The following is a 24,294-nucleotide window of genomic DNA, read 5'->3' on the forward strand; positions in this document are numbered from 1 at the left end:
CATCAACCATGCCATAAATCCACACAATTCCCAGCTGTAATGATTAGACTTTCACACATCCCTGCCAGCGCATCTCAGGCTTGCCATGCAGTATTCTCTGCTGCCCCGCTACTGACAACCACAGGCTAGTCCACCACGCATCTCAGTCGGACATCATGGTAATCCTACTGTTCCAATGCTGGACGTTTGCTTTCATGTCACTGGGCATGCTGAAAAAAACCTTAAAATGCACAGCACTCTACCATTCGAAAGAAATTGCAGTGTGCCAGACAGAATGCTTTAATAAAAGTAAAGTAAACATGTGAACAGGTTCTGCGCTTAATTTTTTGATTTTTCGCCGCCAATCAGCATGCAGTAATAACAGAACAATGCCTAGGTGCACATGTCTGCAATGTAGGTCTGTGATGTTGGTGTACTACTCGACCTGCAGTAACCAGGCAATACGCGCCATTCTGCTCTTCACAAAGCCCCTTGTACCGGTCAGTATGCAGTTATGTGGGTAGACTGCACACGCGATATAGCCACGTTTTGCATGCCACATGTTCGTTTTGTGTATCAGTAAGCATGCAGTCACTGCGAAAAGGATGTGGCTTAGTGGTAAGCGCTGCTGACTTTGAACTGAGACAACATCCTGGCTTCTGCTCAAAGTCGTGGGATTCTAGGCAAATCACTTAATCTTCCTGTGCCCAAAAAGGTTTGAAAATGTGTATGTTGTGTCTCGGTATGTCAGTTTCTGTTAAGATCTCTAATGTCCTTAGGCCGAGTGTGAGCTATAAAATGCAGTAGGTCTCACATTTATGCGAGTGTAAGCTATTGTCATTGTAAATGACAATGCCTTTTATTTATGTTTTAAAAACGAAAACAAACATAAAAGGCATTATTTGCAATCTCAATAGCTCAAACTCTCGTAAATGTGAGACCTATTGCATTGCAAATTATTGTTAGTCCCTAGTGTTGCGGTGGCTTGCTGCAGGCTACACAGTACAAGGTGTGTGTGGGTGTGTGTGTGTCCCTTAAACCTAGAGCCATTAGCCTACTCGGTGCTTCTTTATGACGTTGCTGAGGTGTCTTTTCAAAGAAATGTTTTTGAAAGGCCAGGAAGCTAACGTTTATTATTCTAGCGCATAATGGTGTAATCATTGTTGTTCAATGACTACTATAAAAGCAATTTGGGCGAAAATAATGTATTTCAAAAAGCAACAACTAAAACGAGAGAAACCTCCTGACATTTTGTATTGTTTGAAGGGCACAGGATAGCAAAAGATTGTTATGCAGTTTCAGTGGGAAAGCTCTTCTCAAGTGGAGGACGAAGGGTGTCCGGAATCTCCGTGTGGCGGTCCTTTCTCACAGGTCAGATCGAAGTCCTCCAGTCCCCGCCTCCCTGACTGCTGATGGCCCCTTGAATGTTACATTGAGATCTTGGGGAAGAGTGTATTGGTGCGCCTATGTGTGGTCTCTGATTAGAGAGAGGCATGCACCTGGTTGCAAGCCCTTCTTTGCATATTCTCTGTCGACATATTACTGACTGGTTCTAGCGCTAGCGTTCCTCTAATATTTCCGGTACCTGCAGGCAGTTGTGGCCTTTAGCATGTGCGAGCTGGGCCTATGCTCAGGACACCCATGTGCAGCAGTCTCCCTACGCCGCCTTGGGCCCAAGATAAGTGCGTTTAATCACTTCCTGTAGGCTGCTGGTTCCTTTTCTGCTTTTTAGGTCTGGACTTTGAGACCGCTTTAATTGTCTTGCCAGAGTATTGTTTCAAATAAAAATATAATATATTCTACATACATGGTCTTTTTATCAGCCCTCTTCAGCCCTTTGTTAAATTGTCATTTACTTTTAGGTTCCACCCACAACAGCATACAGCTGAGATACCAGCTCCGCCCACTTTAGCCACTGGTTCTGCTCTCTCTGAGTGAGGGCATTTTGCTTGTGCACATTACTCATTAATCACTAAAAAGTTGTGCAATCCCGTGCCATTATAACTGGGACTATATGTTTTTTTCAGATATGTTTAATATTTTTTGCCATTCACAGCGTTTACTTTTTTAGCCAGGGGCTAAATCAGATGCAGGTCAAACGCCACACCCCACTCATAAATAGCCGTCTATGACCGCTCAACTGACTTGTTTGTTATACTGCTCATCGTGTGTATGTCAGCAGTGTGTTCTTGCAATTTGGAATAGGGCAAGCTTGCCCAGAGGGAAGTATTGTGTTTCAGAGGACAATCAGACGAGTTACACATGTTTTTAAGGAATAAAGGCAATTGAGTGATTTGCTGCGAGCCGAGGCCGGGAGTGGAGCCTGGTTCTCGAGATCAGATGAGCAAACTAGCGTCGCCCCGCCTCCTCTATAATCTTAATCGTTTTGCTTTACTTCCGGTTTTCCTAGTACAAGAAGCTAGTGCTCCATGTTGTGTTGCTACACAGAGCTCTGTCAATTGTACCCACCGACACCGTGTTTTAGGAAACCAATCCCACTCCTATTTTTTTTTTTACTCCGGGTCGGTGCACCTTTAAATTTTGAAGCACCCGTTCTTTTACTCACTCGGGAACTGTTCTCACCTAAGCCTATCCGGTATGAAAGATCCTTTCCTGTGCTGACTTTGCAAAGCACCACCAATTCTATTTACCAGCCCTTATCCACTGCAATATTAAACATGACCGTCCTATTGCTCGATTTCTATTGATCACATCTTCATTCTGGAATATGCTGTATACAGTTTAACAATGATTAGCTTGCTCGCTTATCGTGAGGATCGTCCGCAGACTGACTGTGTACATACATGTTTCGGCATGTTGTGCTGCGTTCTTTTAAGATCTAACATTAATGCAATCAGCACGGGACACAAAGAGGAGATTCCTGGTGACGGTTTCCTGTTTGACTGACTGTCCAAACCAGCTCTCGGGTGGTCCTGCGAGGGTGTGAGCGTTACCCCCTCAAAGCTGCTACTGTACATACACTTTGCAGGTGGGGCTTAAGGAGCCTGTTGAGGTGGCCTACGAGCGCTTTGATACTGGGTGTTTATTTTTAAAAAAACAGCCACAATAACTAAGGCTTCCCTAACGTCTTTATTTGTTCCATTCACAGAACGTATGACACCTGTGAATGCCCAAATTATTCTCACCGTTTGCACAGTTTTGGGAGCATATTCCCTATATATCAAATTAAAGTGTCCCTATAGTGACTAGCTGTTAGATCTGTCATCCTTGGCGTGGTTTTCCCTGACTTTTTGCCTCTACCTCCTGGGTTTTTGATGCTGTGCTGGATTTCGTTTTTGCTGGTTTATATACTTTTGGCACTTTGCCACTGCTGATCAGTGTCAAAGTGCAAGTGCTCCCTGCGTAAATTGGTTCTCCCTGATCGGCATATTTGTTTTACCAGTAAGTCCCTAGTAAAGTGCACTGAGTGTGTCAGGGCTGGTGAATCAAATGCTACTAGTGGGTGTGCAGCGCTGATTGTGCCACCCACATGAGTAGCCCTAAAAAGAGGTCATGGGCCTGCCACTGAAGTGCATGCGCGCAGTTTGTTTTCTGCAATGTTGACCTGGCAAGTGCACCCACTTGCCAGGCACTACCCTTCCCTTTCCTTGCACATAGGACACCCCTATAGTAGGCCCAAGGTAGCCCCTGGGCAGGGTGCAGTGTATGTGAAAGGTAGGACATGTACTGGTGTGTGTAACATGTCCTGATAGTGAAATACTGCCAATTTCGTTTTTCACTATTGAAAAGCTATTGTGCCCATAGGACAGAATGGGGAAGTCTCTGTAACATTTTACAAGCATATCTTCCCATAGGAGTAAGACAGAAATATGGAGTCTGGTATCCCTGAACTCAGAATTTAATAACACATCTTTCAGTAAGGATGTTTTTTTAAATTCTGCCTTTTAAAATAGCCCTTTTAGAAAGTGGCTATTTTCTTGTTCAACCTTTTTGTGTGCCTGTTTGTGGATTGATTGTCTGGTTGTGGAGTTACAGAGGCTGGGATGGCTCCAGGAGTCTGGGTGAGGTCAGAACTAGGCTGAATGGGTCCGATCTGCATTTGGCGTGGTGGGAGGAGTTGCACCTGTACTTGAATTGGGCTGTACCTGCCATCCACAATGCTGGCTCCGCCCCCCTGTGGTGCGTCTGCAACCAAGGCGCACACTGACAAAGGATTTTGTTGTGCACTGGCAGAGTGCCCAGAGAACTGGTTTGGACTGGGCTCAGAGCCCCTTGCACAAAGGGATCAAAGACATTTTGGGGTATAAGTACTAGACCTAAAATCCCTGAACTTTAGAGTATTGCTGGAATCAAGAGGAACCTTTGGTGAGGAGATGAGCTGAAGAAACTGAGGAGAAGTACTGCCCTTGCAGTGTGTCTGGGGTTGGCGTGCAGTTGCTGTTTCTGCCAAAGAAAAGAGAAGGACTTTGCTGTGTGCTGTGTCCCCTACTTGAAGAAGGACTTTTTTGTGTCCCCTGTTTAAAGGAAGTCTCCAAGGGCCTGAAGAAGAGCTGGCCTCCTGTTTTGAAGTCACAGGAACATAAGGGCTTCCCCCCAGCTCCCCTGAACTTCCTGGCTGGGAGTTCTGACCTGCCAGGAGGTGCCTGTAACTGTGTGGGCCTCCGGAGGTTGTTACTGCTGTTGGGAGCTGGTAGAAACTCAAGAGAAGGAAGACATTCTGTATCTGCCACTGCCGCTGTGACGCCGTGACCTGCACCGTGGCCCAAGGAGCCGTTCGTGAAGTGAACGATGCAGCGCCCGGCCTGCTCCGCAGCTCTCACGCCAGAAGTGATCGGCTGTGACCGACGCCAGCGCCTGCATCTTGTTATCAGGGCGCTGATAACTGCAGAGGTTTACTCGTGAAACTTGCCGATGTTTCATCATCACCGGAGCCAACATCGGCCATCTTCGACGACGTGCAACGTCACCGACTTCATTTTCCGAGGTACTGTTTGGGGGTCTGTGTGACTCCACGATTTTGTGCTGTCCTGACATCGTGATAGCCCCAGTTGGTGCTATTTGATTTCTACAAGCTTATTTTTGCTATATCCTTTTTGAAGACATTTACTGAGTATCTGTATGTTGGATTTTTGTCATTTTGGTCTTGTTTAGTTTAGATAAAGGTACTTTATTTTTCTAAACTGGTGTGGTGTCCATTTGTGGGGTTTTCACTGTTACTGTGAGTGTTGGTACAAATACTTTACAGATTGCCTTTGGGATAAGCCTGTATGCTCGTGCCAAGCTACCAAGGGGTAGAGCAGGGGTCATCTAAAGCGTGTATCCTCATTTCCCTGACTAGAAGCAAGGGTCCCTATTTGGACAAAGCTACCTACCTCTGCCAACTAGAGACCCCCATTTCTAACATTGGTGGTCAGCGGTGAGGATTTGAACCTGTATTTGTACTTGATCCACAGTAATTGGTGTACATCACTAGATTAGTGCAGACCTCTACGCAACCACATACTAGTTTTGTTTTGGTTCTATTTTTGATCTGACCCTTGAGTCATCCACGCATCATGTCTCAAATGGTAAAGCAGCAAGTGAGAAGGTACAATTGGAGTTTCACATTGAGGATTTGTATTCCTACAAAGTAGATCAACTTAAGCAATCTTGCAAATGTTTTGGATGTCTCAATAGGAGCAGCGCTAAGAAGGATGAGCTGCAGAAGGCCTTAAAGGCCTGGTGGGAAACCAACGAGGCTGAGGAGACAGAGAATGCAGAAGTGGACGAGGATGAACAAGGAGACGGTTTCAGGTAACAGGATCTGCCTGTGTCCCGAGCAGCCTCCAGGGCTGGCAGTCACCATTCCGCTAAGAGCTTTTCCCCAGAGGAGCTGGAGGAAAACCAGAGGGTCAGAGATCATGAGCTAGAAGTCATGAGGCTCCCAATGAAGCAATTGGAAATGGTGAAAGATAAGATGGCAGAGGAGAGCACGAATGCTCGTCCCTTGGAAGAGAAGAAATTGCTTTTGGCTCATGAGTTGAGCATGAGAGAACTGGACATTAAGACCAAGCAAGTGGAGGCCAGTTCAAACGGTGGCAGCGTACAGCCAGTGCAAGGGGGTAAGGTATACGTTCACAAGGACTTAATGCACAATTACCAGAAGGGTGGTGATATTTATGCATGGTTTATGGCGTATGAGATAGCCTTAAGAATGAATGAGGTTCCTGAGAAGAACTGGGGGGTGGGCCTGTGGAAGCACTTTGAGGCCGCAGGGAGGGCCATCCTGTCCCCTTTAGAACAGGCGGATACCCTGACCTATCCTAACATGAAGGAGGCCTTATGCCTCAGGTATGGGCTCATCACCAAGCAGTACAGAAAGAAGTTCAGGTACTTCAAGAAACTTGATTCAAGTACTTGGGTTGAATGTGTGAACATGTATACGCGTGCACTGGAAGGTTGGATGAAGGGCATCAAGGTAACTGATTACAAGGGACTGTGCCACTTAATTAGTTGGGAGCACTCGAGTAGTCTGTGTGTTCCAGAGCTGCGCCAGCATCTATTGGACAGTAAGCTAACTGATCCCAGTGAGCTTGCTAAGGAGGCGGACCGCTGGACTAGCACCAGGGTCCAAAAGGGGATTGTATGTACAACAGCCAAAGGTGGGCAGGGTCCCCAGCAGAAGAGTGGGGGGGGGACAAGGGTAACCAAAAGGAGTTATGTAAAGGGCCCCAAAAAAGTTCCCAGGGTAAGGAGACCCAGCCCCCCAAGCCTAAGATGTCCTGGCCCCCGAGGGGCAAGCCCGACAACCGGGGTCCCTTCAAGTGTTACTCTTGTGGTCAGGTGGGCCATATTGCTAAAGATCTCAAGTGCCCCAACGCACCCCCAGCACCCACTGGTGCTCCGTCACTGGGATTAGTGAGTGTAGCGCTGGGGGAGGAATTGGTTCCTAGTGAAGGGGGGGAGCAAGCAGTTATGACCCTTGTCTCATTAGGAGACCGAGAGATGGTCCAGGAATCCTATCTGCCTGAGAACACTAAGGCAGTGGGTAACCATCAATGGGAGGAGGGTGGAGTCTCTGAGAGACACAGGAGCCAGTGTGACATCTGTCAGGTGTCAATGGGTGTCTGAAGAGCAGGTTATTCCCAATGTACTTCACCCTGTAGTTGCAGTGGACAACTCTGAGTGCATATGTAAGTTGGCGCTAGTTCCCATTTGAGTGGGGGGGGTCTCCGGTTCCTTGAAGTCGTTGTTAGTCGATCCATGCCTGTAGACTGTCTGCTTGAAAATGACCTGGTGGAACGCCAGGCTCATTTAGAGATGTTGAGTCTTCCTGAGTGGGTCTGTGTGACCACTCGGTCAATGGCAGCCAGTAGGGGTAATCAAGAGGACCTGGAGCCTGAAACAGTGGCATGGGGCATTGGAAACCAGCCCCCAAAGTTCCCATGGTCCACGAGGAGGCAGAACCTGAGAGGGATGCCCTGGAACGTACAGCGGAACAAGTAGCCGAACTGGGAGACCTGCCCGAGCTGACCCATTGGCAGCAGGAAGGGAGTCCCTCCAGGGAGGAGTTCTGCAAAGAGCAGATGGAGTGCCCTTCTCTTGTTGGTATGCGGCAACAGGCTGCAGACCAGGCAGCAGGTGATCAGTCCAGATCACATCTGATTTACTGGGAAGATGGATTACTATATAGTGAGCCTAAGGTCGCTGAGCCCAGTGCAGCCCGTATGCTAGTGGTACCCAAGCGTTTCATGACCTTCCTACTGAGCCTGACTTATGATGTTCCTCTAGCAGGACATTTGGGGTGCGACAAGGCCTATCAGAGGCTTGTCAACTACTTCTACTGGCCCCAAATGAGAAGGAACGTTGGTACCCATTGCAGATCTTGTCCAACTTCTCAGGCAAGTGGCAAGAGTTGAGGGAAGTGTAAGGCTCCCCTCCAACCCTTTCCTGTGGTGAGCACCCCTTTCAAGCGGGTGGGCATGGATATTGTGGGGGCACTGGAACCCAAGACAGCCTTAGGCAACAAGTTTGTCTTGGTGGACCATGCCACCCAGTACCCGGAAGCTGTCCCTCTCCGGACAATCACAGCCCTTGTGGTGGGCCATGCATTGATGGGGATCTTTACCTGTATGGGGTTCCCCAGAGAGGTGGTCTCTGACCGTGATACAAACTTCATTTCGAAGTACATGATGTCTTTGTGGGAGGAGAGCGGTGTAACTTACAAGTTCACCACTGCTTACCATCCTCAAGGGAATGGGTTGGATGAGAGATTCAACCGATCCCTGAAGGGCATGATCAAGGGTCTTGCAGAACCCATGAGACTGAAGTGGGGTGTCTTTTTGCCATGCCTGCTGTTTGCCTACATGGAGTCACCCCAGAAGTCCTTAGGTTTCAGTTCCTTTGAACTACTGTACAGTCACCCTGTGAGAAGACCTCTGAGTCTGGTGAAGGAGGGTTGGGAGAGAACTCCTGGTAAGACCCCACAAGATGTGTTCAGCTATGTGCTGGCCTTCAGGAACCAGACTCAATGCTTCAGGAAGCTCGCTCAGGTGAACCTAGAAGCTAGCCAGGAAGAAATGAAAAGCTGGTACGACCAGAATTCCACTCTAGTAGAATTTTAACCTGGGCAGAAAGTGTGGGTGATGGCACCAGTGGAGCCTTGTGTGCTCCAAGACAAGTGGACTGGTCCATATGAGGTGGTGGGGTGCAAGAGTGAGGTAACCTATCTGGTTGACTTGCAGACTCCCAGGAACCCTTTAAGGGTCCTTCATGTGAACCGCCTAAAGCCACACTTTGAAAGGTCTGACGTAACTATGCATCTTGCTACAGATGATGGAATGGAGGAGGAGAGTGAGCCTCTTCCTGACCTCCTGTCAGCGAAGGAACAAGATGGGTCAGTGGATGGGGTAAACCTCTCTCCTACCCTGACTCCAGAACAGCAAAGGGACTGTCGCCAGGTGCTGCGACAGTTCGCCTCCCTGTTCTCCCTGACACCAGGAGTCACCAATTGGTGTGTCCATGATATGGACACTGGGGACAGTCTACCTGTGAAGCAGAAATTTTACAGGGTAGCTGACAAGGTCAGGGCCAGCATCAAGGAAGAAGTTTCCAAGATGTTGGCGTTCGGGGTCGTAGAGCCCTCCATCAGCCCCTGGGCTGGCCCAGTGGTCTTGGTGCCAAAAGCTGCTGCTCCCGGTGCCACTCCAGAACTCCGGTTTTGCGTGGACTACCGTGGGCTCAATGCAGTCACCAAGACTGATGCACACCCCATCCCCAGAGCTGATGAGCTTGTGGATCGGTTAGGCGCTGCCCGGTACATCAGTACGTTTGATTGAACATCTTGGTACTGGCAGATTGCCTTAACTGATGGGGCCAAAGAGAGGTCAGCGTTTTCTACACCTGAGGGACACTACCAGTTCTGTGTTATGCCCTTTGGGTTGAAAAACACCCCAGCCACCTTCCAGAGACTGGTCAACCAAGTACCATCCTGGCTGGAGGAATTCAGCGCTGCTTATCTGGATGACATTGCTGTGTTCAGCTCCAGTTGGGAGAAACATTTGCAACACCTCTGCAAAGTGTTGAAGGCTCTGCAAAGGGCAGGCCTCACTATCAAGGCAAGTAAGAGCCAGATAAGGCAGGGATCTGTGATGTACTTTGGACACCAGGTAGGGAGCGGCCAGGTGGCACCACTACAGGCGAAGATTGATACCATTCTGGCTTGGGAGCCCCCCAAGATCCAGACAAAGGTGAGAGCCTTTTTAGATCTCACTGGGTATTAGACGGTTTTTCAAGGGATATGGCACCATTGTTGCCCCCTCTTGACGGTGCTGACTTCAAGGAAGCAGTCCAGGAAGGTGATATGGACTGGCACCTGACATGCTGCGTTTGATGCCCTGAAATCTGCCATGTGCACGGCATCCGAGTTCAAGGCGCCTGATTTCTCCAAATAATTTGTTGTGCAGACAGATGCTTCAGAGCATGGTGTGGGAGCAGTACTCTCACAATTGAACAATGAGGGCTTGGACCAACCTGTAGCTTTCATAAGTAGGAGGCTACTTCCCAGGGAACAGAGGTGGACTGCAATTGAAAGGGAAGATTTTGCTGTGGTCTGGGCACTGAAGAAGCTAAGGCCCTACTTGTTTGGGACTCACTTCTGGGTTCAGACAGACCACAGGCCCCTCAGATGGTTGATGCAGATGAGGAGTGAGAACCCAAAACTGTTGAGGTGGTCAGTCTCCTTACAGGGAATGGTCTTTACGGTGGAACACCGCCCTGGTTCAGAACATGCCAATGCTGATGGTCTGTCCAGATTCTCCCGCCTTAGTGATGAGAACTCCCAAGACGGTGGGTAGTTCTCCCCACTGGTCAGCTGGAGAGGACACGTGTTAGGCTTGGCATCCTTGACGTGGTTTTCCCTGACTTTTTGCCTTTACCTCCTGTGTTTTATATGCTTTTGGCACTTTGCCACTGCTGATCATTGTCAAAGTGCAAGTGCTCCCTGCGTAAATTGATATTGTAATTGGTTCTCCCTGATAGACATATTTGTTTTACCAGAAGGTCCCTAGTAAAGTGCACTAAGTGTGCCAGGGCTGTTGAATCAAATGCTACTCATAGACTTGCAGCGCTGATTGGGCCACCCACATGAGTAGCCCTGAAAAGATCTCAGGCCTGCCACCGCAGTGCCTGCGTGCAGTTCGTTAATGTCGACCTGGCAAGTGCTGCACCCACTTGCCAGGCCTTACCCTTCCCTTCCCTTTCCTTCCACATAGGACACCCCTATAGTAGGCCCAAGGTACCCCCCTGGGCAGGGTGCAGTGTATGTGAAAGGTAGGTGTGTTACATGTCCTGATAGTGAAAGACTGCCAATTTAGTTTTTCACTATTGAAAGGCTATCTAGCCAATAGGACAGAATCGGGAATGCTCTGTAACATTTTACAAGCATATCTTCCCATAGGAGTAAGATGGAAAATTGGAGTCTGGTATCCCTGAACTCAGAATTTAATAACACATCTTTCAGTAAGGATGGCTTTTAAATTCTGCCTTTGAAAATGGCACTTTTATTAAGTGGCTATTTTCTTGTTCAACCTTTTTGTGTGCCTCTGCCTGTTTGTGGATTGACTGTCTGGCTTTGGAGTTACAGAGGCTGGCGTGTCTCCAGGAGTCTGGGCGAGTCAGCACTAGGCTGAATGGGTCCAATCTGCATTTGAAGTGGTGGGAGGAGTAGCACCTGTACCTGAATAGGGCTGTACCTGCCATCCACAATGCTGGTTCTGCCCCCGTTTGGTGCGTCTGAAACCAAGGCTCACACTGACAAAGGATTTTATTGTGCTCTGGCAGTGTGCCCCCAGAACTGGTTTGGACTGGGCTCAGAGCCCCTTGCACAAAGGGATCAAAGACATTTTGGGGTATAATTACTAGACCGAAAACCCCTGAACTTTCGAATATTGCAGGAATCAAGAGGAACCTTTGCTGAGGAGAAGAGCTGGAGAAACTGAGGAGAAGTACTGCCCTTGCTGTGTGTCTGGGGTTGGCGTGTAGTTGCTGTTTCTGCCAAAGAAAGGAGAAGGCCTTTCCTGTGTCCCCCACTTCATAAAGGACTTTGCTGTGTCCCCTGCTTAAATGAACTCTCCAGGGTCTCAAGAAGAGCTGGACTCCTGTTTTGAAGTCCCAGGAACAAAAGGACTTCACCCCAAGCTCCCCTGAACTTCCTAGCTGGGAGTTCTGACCTGCCAGGAGGTGCCTGTAACTGTGTGTGGGCCTCTGGAGGTTGCTACTAATGTTGGGAGCTGGAAGAAACTCAAGAGAAGAAAGAAATCCTTTTTATGAAGCAGTCTACGCTGCCGCTGTGACGCCGCGACCTGGCCCGAGGAGCCGCTCATGAAGTGAACGACGCAGCACCTGGCCTGCTCCACAGCTCTGATGCCCTACGACACCTGCCGATGCCGGCAGTGATCGGCCGTGACTGATGCCAGTGCTCGCATCGACTCCGTCTTCGCCAGCGCCTGCATCTTGTTATTACGGCGCCGATAACCGCTGAGGGTGACTCGTGAAACTTGCTGACTGCCCATCATCACCGGAACTGACATCGGCCATCTTCGACGCCGTGCAATGTCACCGACTTCATTTTCCAAGTTACTGTTGTTTGGGGGTCTGTGTGACTCTACACCTGACGCCGCGATCCTCGCGGATGTTGCCGTACTTTGGATTTGTGCTGTCCGGACGTCGTGATATCCATCCATTTAAAGACATTTACTGAGTATCTGTATGTTGAATTTTTGTCGTTTTGGTCTTGTTTAGTTTAGATAAAGATATTTTATTTTTCTAAAATGGTGTGATGTCCATTTGTGGTGTTTTCAGTGTGTTACTGTGAGTATTGGTACAAATACTTTACACATTGCCTTTGGGATAAGCCTGTCTGTTCGTGCCTAGCTACCAAGGGGGTGTCCAGCGGTTATCTAACGTGTGTATCCCCCTTTCCCTGACTAGAAGCAAGGGTCCTTATTTGGAAAAAGGTACCTACCTCTGCCAACTAGAGACCCCCATTTCTAACACTGGCCATGCAATTTCTTTACACCAATTACATTTCTTTTTTCTGAAAGCCAGTCAGCCATAGGCTGTATATCTCTTAGAATTTCCTGCGGTTTTCATGCCTCCTTGTTACATAATTTCTATGAGATTTTTAATTACACTGAATAAAGTAACCTCTGGTGTACATATCTCTGGGCGCACTCACCACCCACTAAAAGGATGTGAATATGTTCAGGTTCTGAGCAGTTTCAGCTCTGGCCTTTGAGAAAGCTTTAGATGTCTTACCAGACTATTCACTTAAAAAAAACCAAAAAACATTTTATATAATAAACAAACTTATGGGGCCTGCTGTTCAGCGGACATCTTCCATTGGTCTTTCAAATTGTCATTCATATTTTGCTACCACCCACCACAATGTAGAGCATAGTGCAGTGGTTCAGTTCATTTCAGCCACTGAGTCCCCTCACTGTGAATGATGAAATTTTTCCTATGCACTTCTTTCCAGCAAAAGTCCCCTTTAGAGCCTGGCATGGTGGTGCAATGATTGTGTTTTTTCTTTTCTTTCTTTATTGTTACTTTTACATGGGACTGGCACCTCCTTCCACACTGCTGCCAGACCACATGTTAACCCTAGCAGTAAGCTGCATCCCGTATGAGCGCTGATGTGAGTAGCCATTTTTGAATGGTGTTTCTTGTATTAAAGTATTAACAAAGCCACTCAATGATGGTTGCATACATCTGTACATACATATGCATGCAAAACCATCTTGCAATTCTTTTTATGCTTTGACAAAGAAGATTTTCAGATAGACACCTGCACGTGTGTGCATGCATCAGCATGCATCTTAGAGTTCCGAGATGACTGTATGTGTATACATGCACACATACAAAGTCCACCCTAGAATGGTGTTTGTTGCATGTTATCATTAGTTTACCATTCACAGTTTGTCGAGGTTTTATTTTCTTGGAGTGGTAAACTAATAATAAATTATAGCCCAGGAAACACTTATTGGACAAAAATTCTGGGGCAAGGACAGACCATTTGGCTTTGCCAATGCTGAAAACTTATCTTTTTTCCTCTGCTTATCCCTCTTAATCCCTCCCCCCCCCCCCCTTCCTTCCTCAGTTTCTCAGTTCCCTTCTGCAGCGCCAAGAAACCGCTTGGTATTAGAGCGCTTTACAAAACTCTTTCAACTTCAACTTGATGTTTGTTTTTCTTGTCATGGCTCTCCTTAATCTTAACCTCTCCCATTCATCCCACTTCTCTTAAATTATCAATACATAGACAATTAAAAAGGGCGAGTGGGAGGCAGTGGTGTAAAAAAACTTGAGGGAGCCGCCCTGCAAAGAACATGGATGGGCCCCGCTACGGACATACTCCGGAGCACTCACGCTGTGCTGAGGGGAGCCCCCATGGAATTCAGGCCCCTGCGCTGTGGGGGCCTTTGTTAAGACACTGGTGGGATGGAGCCCGAAATTTAGTTTCACTGAGGACGCGCTCTGAAATAAGGCCAGCTCTGCTCCTAGTTAACTGTTTGGTGGTGTTGGTGCTGTTTTCTGATTTCAGTTTCAAGGCTGCATTGCATGTTATTACTTGCCTGCCATAGCTCGTGCATCAACAGCTGGTTCTGCAACTCCTCTTTGCTTGGTAACTCTTGAGCTTATCTAAAATGTCCATTAAAATGAAAAAGAGTTTGCCTGGCGGCCCTTCTGAACTACAGACCCAGACAGATCTCACCTGCTAAACAGGTAAAAGTGTGATTGTGCCAAAATATGATTGTCATTGTCAATCAATCATTGGTTGAAGAGGGGTTATGCAAAATCAGTTTCTGTACATATTCTACGTTGTTTTTTATTATGTTTATTTTGTTGTGTTCCCAAAGGCTCTGCTGTCTCTAGCCAGACCTGAAAAGGCTGTCTGGGAAGACACTTCACGTTTTAGGTCGTTTCGCGTCTGTGTTGGTACTGTAGGCAAGCAACAGCAGCTGAATAGGATATAATTTAACTTTGGGGGGGCTGTGATTGTAAATTGGTGGCTCTGGGGGTGGCTCTTCAAGCCATGTCATGGCACTTACGGGCTTCTCAGCCAGTGACCCATCGTTCGTCCCCTAGAGCCAGGCCACTCAATTCCACTCCTGTATTCTTGCGCACTCATTCACTCAAAATACATTCAATTATCAAACTACTTGCTTTCTCTCATTTGTACTCATACTTACTCAAAGCGTGGCTCCTTATTTTTATCTCAAAGATATTGCTTGCAACCAGGAAGACATTGCAGGGAAACAAACGAATAGTTATTGTTTTGTATTAAGTCATTTGTGAGGATGTCCAGTGATTTTATGTGTGTGGTAACTGGTGGGAAAGCTAAGGTCGTTCAGCTACCCTAGTTTGTATATTATATCCCTGTTGTGGCTGGGCATCACTTTAGCTATTATTTATTTAATTTATTGTTGTAAAATGTGTGAGTATAATGTATGAAACGTTTAAAGTACAAGAATATAAAGCAGCAGAATTAAATATTGGATTGATCTTAATGTATGTTATAAAACAAAAAGTGTGCATTTTATTTTCAGCAGTGATAAATGTTTAGGAATGCTCTTGGTAGTGTGTGCATGCCTTCTGGATTAAAAGAAGAAGCCAGTAACCCTGAGGTTTGGTTTTACATAGAATAGTTTGTCCATCCATTTCACCTTTCAGGAATGTTGGATGCCTCAAACTCACGGGAGTCGATTTAGATCATATTATTGATTTCCTGGTTAGGGATTTTTAAATCGAGAGAGCAGTAGCCAATGACGAACTGTGTTTTATTTTAGTATACTAAAGTGATCGAAGTCATCAACACCGCTGTTGTAGATCCTTCTGCCAATATTGGGAAATCAGGGAAGCGTGACTTGCCCATCACACCCGGAGAAGAGGTGGATATTATTGATATAACAGATGAAAATGTGGTCATCTGTCGGAATTCCGAAGGCAAATGTAAGTGGTGTGATGCATATCTAAAATGATATGCTTCTTTATCCGGGATAATTAAATGCAAGCTGCACGCCTGGCTAAAGGTAGACCTAATTTTTTTTTTTTGTTCTTCTCTTCAGATGGTTATGTGTTGGTGGAGAATTTGAACTTCAAGTAAGTGGACATGTCCAAAATCTATACTCCTCTTTCACGTCAAATATTTCCATTTTGGAATTAGACGCAGATTATTTGAGTGGGAGTATGACATCACTGATTTCTAGCTGAAAAATTGTAATACTCTAATGCCACTAAGGGATAGATTTGGTACTCTTATTATGTAGCATGCAAATAAGTCTCGTGAATGTGAATTAACAAATATTTCATGCTTGACCAAGCAGATATTAATGTAAATACGGCTAAAAGGTACTATTATGTCATTTGTGAAATAGATGTAAATTCTGTAATTCATCTACTGTACAACGTTTATTGGTTTTAAAGCTTTGCCAAACCAAGTTAACTATTATTATAAAAGAGGGTGGGAAATACGATATTGTTTTAAACACCTATTGCACTAGTTTAATTTAAATTATTTAAATGCTAAAGGGATCAAAATGGTTCCTGCATGTATCATTTCAAACTGAACATTGTGAGTAAGTTTAGCTAAAGGCAGTAATGTAATAGTCTAAGTCACTGTAAAGTGGTTAATGCTGGTCTTTCCCTGTGCAATCCACTGTGCACTTTATTCCTTATGTTGCAAGCACCCTATCCTTGTGCAAACAGAAAGGCTGTCGATCCATGTGTACAGTTGCATGATGTTGCACCGGCAAGGATCAGGAAGAAAGTGGTGCCGATCTCTTTGGGTCTGAGCAGGGATGGCTCCTCTGTAATGACGGAGGAGTGTCGCCCCACTGGTCAGAGTCAGTCACAGAAAGATAAAATGATATTAAAAGCAAAATGACTGAGGAAACACGCTAAAAGATGCCATGCCTAACAAATGTCCCCTCCAGCTGAAAGTAGGGAGAACTACCCTCCCTCCTGCGAGTTCTCTTCACTAAGGCGAAAGAACCTGGACAGACCATCAATGTTGGCCTGTTCTGTGCCAGGGCATTGTTCTACCGTAAAGTCCATGCCCTGTAGGGAGATGGACTACATTAACAGTTTTAGATTCTCACCCCTCGTTTGCATTAACCACCTGAGGGGCCTGTGGTCTGTCTGAACTAGGAAGTGAATCCCAAGCAGGTAGGTTCTTTGCTTTTCCAGTGCCCAGACCACGCAAAAGCTTCTTGCTCTATGGAACTTCACCTTTTTTTCCTTGGGATTAGTCTCCTGCTAAGGAAGACTACAAACAGGTATAGGCCCTCTTCGTTCATTTGTGAGAGCACTGCTCCTGTTGTGTGTAGATTTAGATTCCGATATAGGTTTCCCGATTTATGCCCTTATATAGGTACAATACATATTGCCCTTATTTAGGCATAGAAAATCCAGCCCTTATTTAGGCATTGTCCATGCTAACCAAATACAGCATGGTCTCCTACATCCGTCAATCCACGTCATAACGAGTTCTTGGAAAACCAGACTCTTAAGCCTTTAGGAATTTCCCTTGCTTGGATATTGATTTCTCCAAGAACTCATTATTATGCATGAACATCTATTCCTTAGGGGTTCATTCATGATGTTCCGATGCCCGACTTTTATGTCAATACAGGCATTCCTAAACACCTTCAAGGTATAAATATACCTGCACTTGCCCTGGCAAACCACGGTTGCCCTGGCAAACCACGGTTCCTGCCTACTTGTGGTTTGCCACGGCAAGTTCAGAAGGAGATCGAGTTCCAGCCTGATGCACTGACCAGACGCTGTCATCCTCCTTGCAGAGAATCCAGCTCCAGTGTTTGACTCCTCTTGCAGGGTGTTAGATATCGAGTCCCGGAAAGATATTCCAACCTCCCACATTCTAAGGTATGGAGCAGACTAGAACTTAGAGAAACTTTTGGCAACTCTTGGCAAAACTAAAACTATAGCTAGCTATACTTTAGAAAACAGCACCTACTTCTTACCTCGTACTACACTTAGATTAGGTACACGGGGGTAGAACAATTTAGAAGCATCAGATGAGTATTCACATTTTAGCCTGTGTTATTTATGTATGTATTTTAATTAATATAGTCATAGCTACAAACCATGCTATTGCAGTATTATTTTATCTTACCTCTAACTCTGTACATATTGTACTTCGCAGCCTGTCTTACGATTGTAGCAGTTCATATCTCTTGCACGAGAAATAAGATTGTTCAACTAACCATTTTTATTGAAACGCCCATTTCTCTATTTCTATGCAACTCTGTAGAAACGAAGCATGCACGATTGACTGAGTGAAACTGTTATCTATTGTTTCCACGGTTCTGAGATTGTTCAGACTCTAAGGGAAACAAAGTTGTCATGTTTATGCGGTTGTCAGAAACTAATCCCTTCTTGTATATTCGAGAAGTTTCTAGTAACCTCTGAGTTAGCTGGCACACACAAGTAATTAAGTTTAATGTACTCGATAGAGAAATACTGACCTCAGTCCTATGTCAAAACTATAGTGTATATTATTCCAATGCACAGAGCCTATCAGGGATACAGGAACTACACTACATGGCGCCCAACGCTTTGGTAAGGCACTAATTTAATGCTAGATACTGAAGTAACTCAGTCGTGCTTTTCTCAGAGACCCTCTACTCATAATACTCCATAAGACATGTGGAGTGGTTAGGGATAATATCCGCCATAGCTCAGTAGGACAAAAATCCTATGTATTAGCTGTTTGGTTTGTTCAACGTTGAAGGATACAGTGTTCCAAAATATTGTGCACCTTATCTTTGTTCCCTTGAAACTTACTCTGAAACTTTCATTAAACAATGACCGAAAACAGCACACACACCGATACTGGTGGAGCTGTACCCAACGATGTCGCGGTACTTTTTCATTATACAGGTTTTAATGATACCGATGAAAATGCGAAAATCATCGCTCCAAATTTAAGGAGAGCCATCACTCTAAAATTTATAAAACATGGCCTAACACCAAGAGGTGGTAGAGCAGTTTTTGTGATAGAGGCACATGAATCTCACCAGACAGAGGTATTCTATTCATGGATAGTATTCCCAGAATCAAAACGAGTAACTAAACCGTTTCACTTCTACAAAGAAGATGAACCACCTGAGGAATCTATTCCTTTGAGGATATTGAAATTCCACTCACATACCAGGAGCATGATCTCTGGTTTAAAGGCGCCCTAAAACATTACAATCACATTACCAGGCTCGGTCCACTAGGTAGACCAGGACCAACATGGCTGATTTTAGCCGGCTACACACCTGACCCTGACATTGAATCAATGTCGGACGAGGAATTACTTAATAACATACAAAAGCTAATAGAAATATACAGTTAAACGACAACTGTCTGAAAGTCCTGATAAGGTCTTTCCTAAAAACACTCCTACCTCTTCTAAAAAGAAGTGGGAAGATAGCAAACAGCATTTCAAAGAGAAGAGTTCTCAATCCCGAAGTAGGTCTCCGTAAAAGGAGCCCTCTGAAAGGAGGTACAACCTCAGGAATAGGGATAATTTGAGAAAACCTGACCGGTATCAAGATACTGATGCACGTTCCTCTCGTACCTTTCAGATATCACCACAGACATCCGAAAGAAGAGGACGGTCAGAGAACAAAGAAGAATGCCTGAAGTCCAAAGACGATCAACACGTTCAAAAAAATAAAACAAAAACCTCAATTCTCCAACCTGCAGACACAAGGGTTAGTTCTCCGCATAGGTTATATGAAATAACACCCCAGATGGAGGGAGACATACCAAGAAAAGTGAAAGCACTCTTTTGGGAGCGACTTTGAAAGGGTTATGATATACTTCTAGCAGAATGAGACTGGGCACCAGAATTTGTCAGGGTGTGCCGACATGGCGAAGACCTCATTATGCCAGCCTTCTCCAACGATGTTCCAGTACACTTAAAATATACTTATGCCAGGAAATGGGCAGTGGCCCAATCCCCAGCATTATACAAGAATCATGTAGGATGGGGTGAGGACTCACCTCACCACAATATCCAGTTAAAAAAAAAATCAACCAACTGCACAAAGGCAGTACCCAGTTAAGCAAGAAGCTAAAAAAACAAGTCAGGGAGATCTTAGATCAACTTGAATACCAGGGGGTGATTGAAACATGCACCTCATCAATGAACAATCCTTTGTTTCCGGTCTCCAAACCAGACACTACATATTGTCTAGTTTTGGATTACAGACACCTAAACTCTTGTTGTAAAGCATTTGCAGTGCAAAATGCACACAGTACAACATTAATGAATAACATTGTGCGTAAAAAGTACAAAACCACATTAGACATTTCAAATGGTTTCTTTTGTCAAAACATTGCACCTGTTATTTGACCGTTTTCTCAATAACTGGGACCCAGCGTCAATTTTGTCGACTCCCACAGGGGTTCAAAAACAGCCCGGGGTTATTCTCAGCAAGGGTAACAGAGTTACTACAAATTTATGATGACGAGGCATTGTCATATGTCGATGATATATATCTGACAGACAACCTGGAGAGGCACTTAAACAGGGTGAACACCATTATATTGGGCTTCGCCTCTGAGGGTTACAAATTCAACTTTAAAAAGTCCATAATTGCCCATCTCAATGTCCTTTTCCTAGGATATGAACTTTCAAGTGAAGGCAAAAGCCTGGCAGCCAACTTTTTAGAAAAGTGTGCGCTGCTCCAACCTCCAAAAACGCTGAAAAACTTAGTTGATTCTAGGTTTTCTGAATTTTGGAAGAACCTGCATTCAAACTGCTGTAGCAAAAGAAAGAGCCCTAGCACAGGGGAAACGCATTATGGGCGTGACTCCTGTACCAGCCTTCGAGGTAGTTACTAAAGCTAGCATTCCGAATGCAGAAGCTTTACATCAAAGATGGATATAATGGGTTATTTCTCTTGCTGCATCTGATGTTGAATACGTTTTTGATCCTTATTTGAAAACACAAGAATTCCTGCAATACGAACACGAATTTCCTCTGCATACTGAAATTTTCCCTCTTGATCAGTACGAATTTATAATTTATACTGACGGATCTGCACAACCCGCTACGGGGAGTAAACAAGTTTACAGTGCAGCATGCGTGATCGTTAAAGGTCGTATGCACGATGGCAAATTCAGACCAATGGTCACAAAAACGTAATCTCTAGGAGATTGTACAGCTCAGTGAGCTGAACTACAAGCATTCAAGATGGCACTTGTAAACACGGATCGCAAATTCCCCACACTCATAGTGTGCAATTCTTTTTACTGTGTTCAATCTTACAATGAATATTTACAGAATTGGCTTCAAAATGGTTTTAAGGATGCAAAAGGTCCAGCATTAAACTCTTTGGGAACAAGTAGTTCAGTTGCGAAACGGACTACAAAACACTCACGTGATACACACGCTGAGTCATCAACGTGATGGCGTTCACATTGAAGGGAATTCATTGGCTGATGAAGCCGCGAAAGGGGCTGTGCAAACGGCTACCGTAGCTGCAATCACTCGTTCAAAAACGAAAATAGACAGGGAAATAATGCTGGTTGTCAATGCTTCAAGCAAAGGCAGTGGTGCAGCGTTACCTAACAAGTTTCCACTCAAATACTCATATATAATTGATGCAAACAATGTTCCGTTTGCTCGAATCCCTGCAGTGGGGGATAGGGTAATACCAAACATGGAACATAGATTAGGACTAATCCTAGCAGAACATGAAGGAATTGCCTCTGCCCATGCAGGTGTTTCGGCCACAGTATCGTTATTAAAACGGAGATACTGGTGGCCAGGAATTAGGAAACAGACCAGGAATTATGTTTTGGAATGTGAAATATGCCAGAAGTTGAAAGTCTCTACTGTGAAACGTCCTGCGCAGATGCCCCTGTTAATTTCAGATAAACCATTAGCATGTGTTTACTTGGACCACTGCGGTCCCTTACAAAGGGATGGTAACTATAAATATATCATGGTCGCAGTGGATTCGTGTTCTAGGTTCCTATGGATGTGGCCTTAGCGCTTGGGTGATGCTCGAACTGTTATAAAAGATTTGCGAGTCTTTATCGGCACATACGCAATTGGCACACTACATTCTGATGAGGGTCCTGCGTTTTAGCTCTCGAGCTTACAAAGAAGCCATGGCCAGTTTGGGCGTAGCTTTGCAGTATTCTTCTCCATTCCATCCTGAGGGAAATTCTGTTGTGGAAAGAAAAAACCGGGACATAAAGCAGTCTATAACAGCTAGGGTATTAGCTTCGGGTGATGGGTGGGTCAAACACCTTTATGGGGTCCAGCGCGCACATAACTTGCCAAGGAGTTCTCTAGGGGGAGTCGCTCCATATGAAGTTCTATTTGGAACTAGAATGTTGGTACCGGACCTTGATATGCAAGGCACAGTGACGGAAAATAAGAAATTTGACATCAAAGATCGTTTGGCTGTTCTAAATAAACTAAGCACGAAACGAAGCAACGTGCTCCTGAAGCCAACCATCACTGAGAAAAAACCGGCCGTCCCAGCAAGGCCTGTCTGGATCCCAAAGCTTGCTGATCTAGTCAGAGAAAAGATCGTGGACAAGAAGGAATTTGGGCCTGCTTACAGACAACCAGTACATTTGCTGCCCCTTGCTGGTAAAAAGGAGAAAAGATGTGTGTCCATCGCTGTGTGTCTGATACTAAGCAGTAGGCCAAGTGGACGCACTCCTCTGGCTACAATCCAACAGGTTCAAACTGAAAGACTCATCACCTTTGAAGATTCTACAGTGAGAAATAAAGGACTAAGCAACAATGCCATGGAACTTGTACCTCTTGAGACCCAAATAACAGTTCGTCCTGATACACATGTCTACAACAAAGTAACAAGTGATCAACTGGTTCCAGCGAATTCAACAAATTCTGATGCAATTTCAACGATTGACAGAACTGCCTCTGGCTATTTCATGAACTTTGATACGTTTTCTGAGGATCCCAGCGAACCTGAAACGACGCCAGCACAAAGAACTTTCAAAGGTCAAGCAACCGACTTTTTTCATCTCCTGAAAAAGACTTATCTGGTTTCACCATGGATTGAACTATGGATTGTTTTGGGAATATTCTTCTTTCTACTTAGCTCTGGTATTAACTCTGGGTATGCTGATAAATGGAAGATATATTCAAATGGACACAGCAAGTAAAAGAGTGAACTTACTTCTCCAGCCACACAAATCATCCCATCGTGAAGCAAGAGACTTGTCAGCAGTGAACATCACATCCGTTCCTATACATGATGGTGTAGATTGGGACCAAACTCAGTATGACATTTTTGGCCCGTCGGAGCTTTTGAAGATTCCACATTTATTTAAGATTTCGTTAAGTGACTTTATTACCTCTAGTACCTTTTCTGATGATTGGGACTTCGAGAGTGTTAATAACATGTCTGATCTAGAGATGTCTACAGTATTCACAAATCATGAATATTTAGAAGGTTCAACAGACTATGAACAAATGTATTGTTATAACCACTATGGTCATCATTTCTTACATAAATCTGCAACACCTAGAAATGTATTTATGTATAACCAATGGGAACATTGTCCTACGCCACCAAAGGTTAGCTCAAAAACATTGCAATTAAATTTCCATATTTTTCAGGCTACAATTTGTGTAATCCAGAATCGTTTTACTTTAAAAATGTGAACAAGACAGGAACGAAAAATGTGTTAACCAATACGAAACAGATTTATTCTGCAGCCTTTATTGCCCAACTGTCTAGACAGGGTTTAGACTTTTGGAAACATTGAGACGAAGTCTGTCTGGGGTACAAAAGATTGGCAAGTGCAGGGGGTAGACGCTCTGTTTAGAGCCTGTATCATCCCTGAGCAAATTATGTTTTTTGAATGACACTGTCCAGCAAACGTCTTGCCTTGGGTTAGCCAAGATCAAAGACATTAACACACCGACCATACCTATACCTGCAAGTAATAGCACTACATGGAGGAGGTCAACGTACATAATATTTTGCATCACAACAGATCAGATCCAGAATGGAAAAAATGGTTGCTCTGGCCCACAGACATGAATAACTGTCCAGATCGATTCCTGAACAAAACACAGGGTTTCACTATCAATAGGCCAGACCCACGCTATGTTCAAAGACAGCATCCAGGGGTAGTAACAACATACAGTGTAGGGAAACTTTGCCTTGATTGGCTACAGAAAGCTACACTGAAGGATGAAAAACAACACTTAACTTTACTTCAAGAAGGCGCGGACCTTAGGGAATTCTTGCTGGGACCAAGAAAACCGCGTCAAAAACGTTTCATATATGCTGTTATCTACGCTGCTTATAATGAAGCATGGAAGGTCACCCAAGCAGAGACTGCAGAACGAATACGAGAAATTGATCATATTAATTTTGAGAAAACTCTCTCTGTAGTAGACAATGGGTTAGCGACTGTCGTCTAGGATATATCCATTGAACAGCATTGTGTCTTCTGTCATATAGACATCATGGAACAAGACTTGGTCATGTTGCAACATGGTCAGTCTCATCTACGTTCTATCATGCTATTGGGCTACAAAACTTGCGTGCAGGCTATGTGCCATGGCGTTTAATCAACACTACGTCACTGTTTTCAGAATTCACTGATAAACCGATCAAACTGGCACAAAGGGGAGCAGACTACACTCTGCTGAGCATTGAAAAACTGGAGAAATTACCATTCACAGTGGCAGAAAAACCAGCTACTGAATCTCTCATACATGGTAAATTTACTCTGCCTGTTACAACTTTCCATTTTCAGTATTGCCTAAAACCTATACAAGCTGGCAAATATGAAAGGTTGGGT

The 24,294-nt window shown here is 45.0% G+C and overlaps 1 protein-coding gene across 6 annotated transcripts in view; it reads left to right on the forward strand.

Moving 5' to 3' along the window:
- Nucleotides 1-24,294, forward strand: part of FYB2 (FYN binding protein 2) — a 438,738-nt gene that overhangs the window by 370,560 nt on the left and 43,884 nt on the right. For all 6 annotated transcript variants that reach the window (XM_085602511.1, XM_085602512.1, XM_085602507.1 and 3 more), the window contains exons 14-15: nucleotides 15,264-15,426; nucleotides 15,543-15,576. In XM_085602511.1, coding sequence (XP_085458637.1) covers nucleotides 15,264-15,426; nucleotides 15,543-15,576 — 197 coding nt within the window. The remainder of the gene's footprint in view (nucleotides 1-15,263; nucleotides 15,427-15,542; nucleotides 15,577-24,294) is intronic.

Source organism: Triturus cristatus, chromosome 4_2 (genome assembly GCF_964204655.1).
Source record: "Triturus cristatus chromosome 4_2, aTriCri1.1, whole genome shotgun sequence".
NCBI classification, from domain to species: domain Eukaryota; kingdom Metazoa; phylum Chordata; class Amphibia; order Caudata; family Salamandridae; genus Triturus; species Triturus cristatus.